We start from the raw sequence: 1,020 nt of genomic DNA, 5'->3' as shown, positions 1-1,020 counted from the left end.
AACCAGTGGAGATTATTGACAATAAAAGCATACATCGACTGGCGCAAGGAAAGAATTCTGGAAAATAAACTTTATTTTAAAATTTGTGGTGTTGATTTTTCAATAATTATAAAGCTGTTTTTAATAACCTTTTATTGTAAAGTATGAGTAAGGATTACTCCATGTACTATACCATGTATTGTATCTATTTTGTTGTTGTCTCCAGTTGCAATCAACCTGTCAATGATGACATACAAACACTTCCGCATGTGTACAGCGACCTCTAGTAAAGCATAATAGAACTGCAGTCGTCTAACATTACATGCTGAGTCACCACCAACATGCAGCCGTCAACATTCAATCAATGGGCAGTCAAATCAAGCATTCTACATATACTGTATCAAAGTGAAAAAAAAATCCAGCTGACATGTTACAAAGAAGAAAACTGGGTGTTTGTTTGTGTCCAAGAAAAACATGTTTTAGTTGAAGGACTATTGGCTGTGGAAGGATACAAAAGTGTAATGCGGCCTGTAATTGACAGGTGACCTCACTAGCAGCGCATTCTCTTTTTAGCGAACGCCCACGAAAGCCCAAAAATTGTCGCACGAATCTTAAAATTTTTGGTGTGGTCATGTCCAGAGTGTGCTCCCGGGTGTCCATGCCAAGTTTGAAGCGAATCCATCGAGCCGAACTTAAATAAATCGAAATTTACTGGGTTTTTTCTCTTCTTGGCGAACGCCCACTTTACTTCCGGGTTCGCTGCGAACGCCCACTACTCTTTGCAAAATTTCGGCCCTCGCGCAACGCCGGCAAAATCCACCACCACAAATATGTTCCTGTATGCCTCCCCTGAATTTCTGACAAGTTTCCGTGCTTTACGAGCTTTTAAAGTACCCATTTTTTTACAAAATATGCGCTGCGACGAGCTCGCCGCCTCGGCGTATACGTTTCACCTGGTCACATGACTTGCGGTCGGGGACTGTTCGATAATTTCATGATCAGCGGGAGGGAGGACAGGAAGGGCAGAAAAACGCAATCTAC

At 42.0% G+C, this 1,020-nt stretch overlaps 1 protein-coding gene across 1 annotated transcript in view; it reads left to right on the top strand.

Annotated features, from left to right (window-relative positions):
* Positions 1–428, top strand: part of LOC109465281 (oxidoreductase HTATIP2-like) — an 8,958-nt gene extending 8,530 nt beyond the window's left edge. The window contains exon 7 of the mRNA XM_019762467.1: positions 12–428. Within this exon, the coding sequence (XP_019618026.1) occupies positions 12–68 (57 nt within the window). The 3' untranslated portion in view covers positions 69–428. The remainder of the gene's footprint in view (positions 1–11) is intronic.
* Positions 429–1,020: the final 592 nt, after the last annotated feature.

This window comes from Branchiostoma belcheri, unplaced genomic scaffold (genome assembly GCF_001625305.1).
Source record: "Branchiostoma belcheri isolate BF01 breed outbred unplaced genomic scaffold, Haploidv18h27 scaffold15, whole genome shotgun sequence".
NCBI classification, from domain to species: domain Eukaryota; kingdom Metazoa; phylum Chordata; class Leptocardii; order Amphioxiformes; family Branchiostomatidae; genus Branchiostoma; species Branchiostoma belcheri.
The sequence above is the reverse complement of the archived record's forward strand: the minus strand, read 5'-3'. Positions and strand labels throughout refer to the sequence as shown.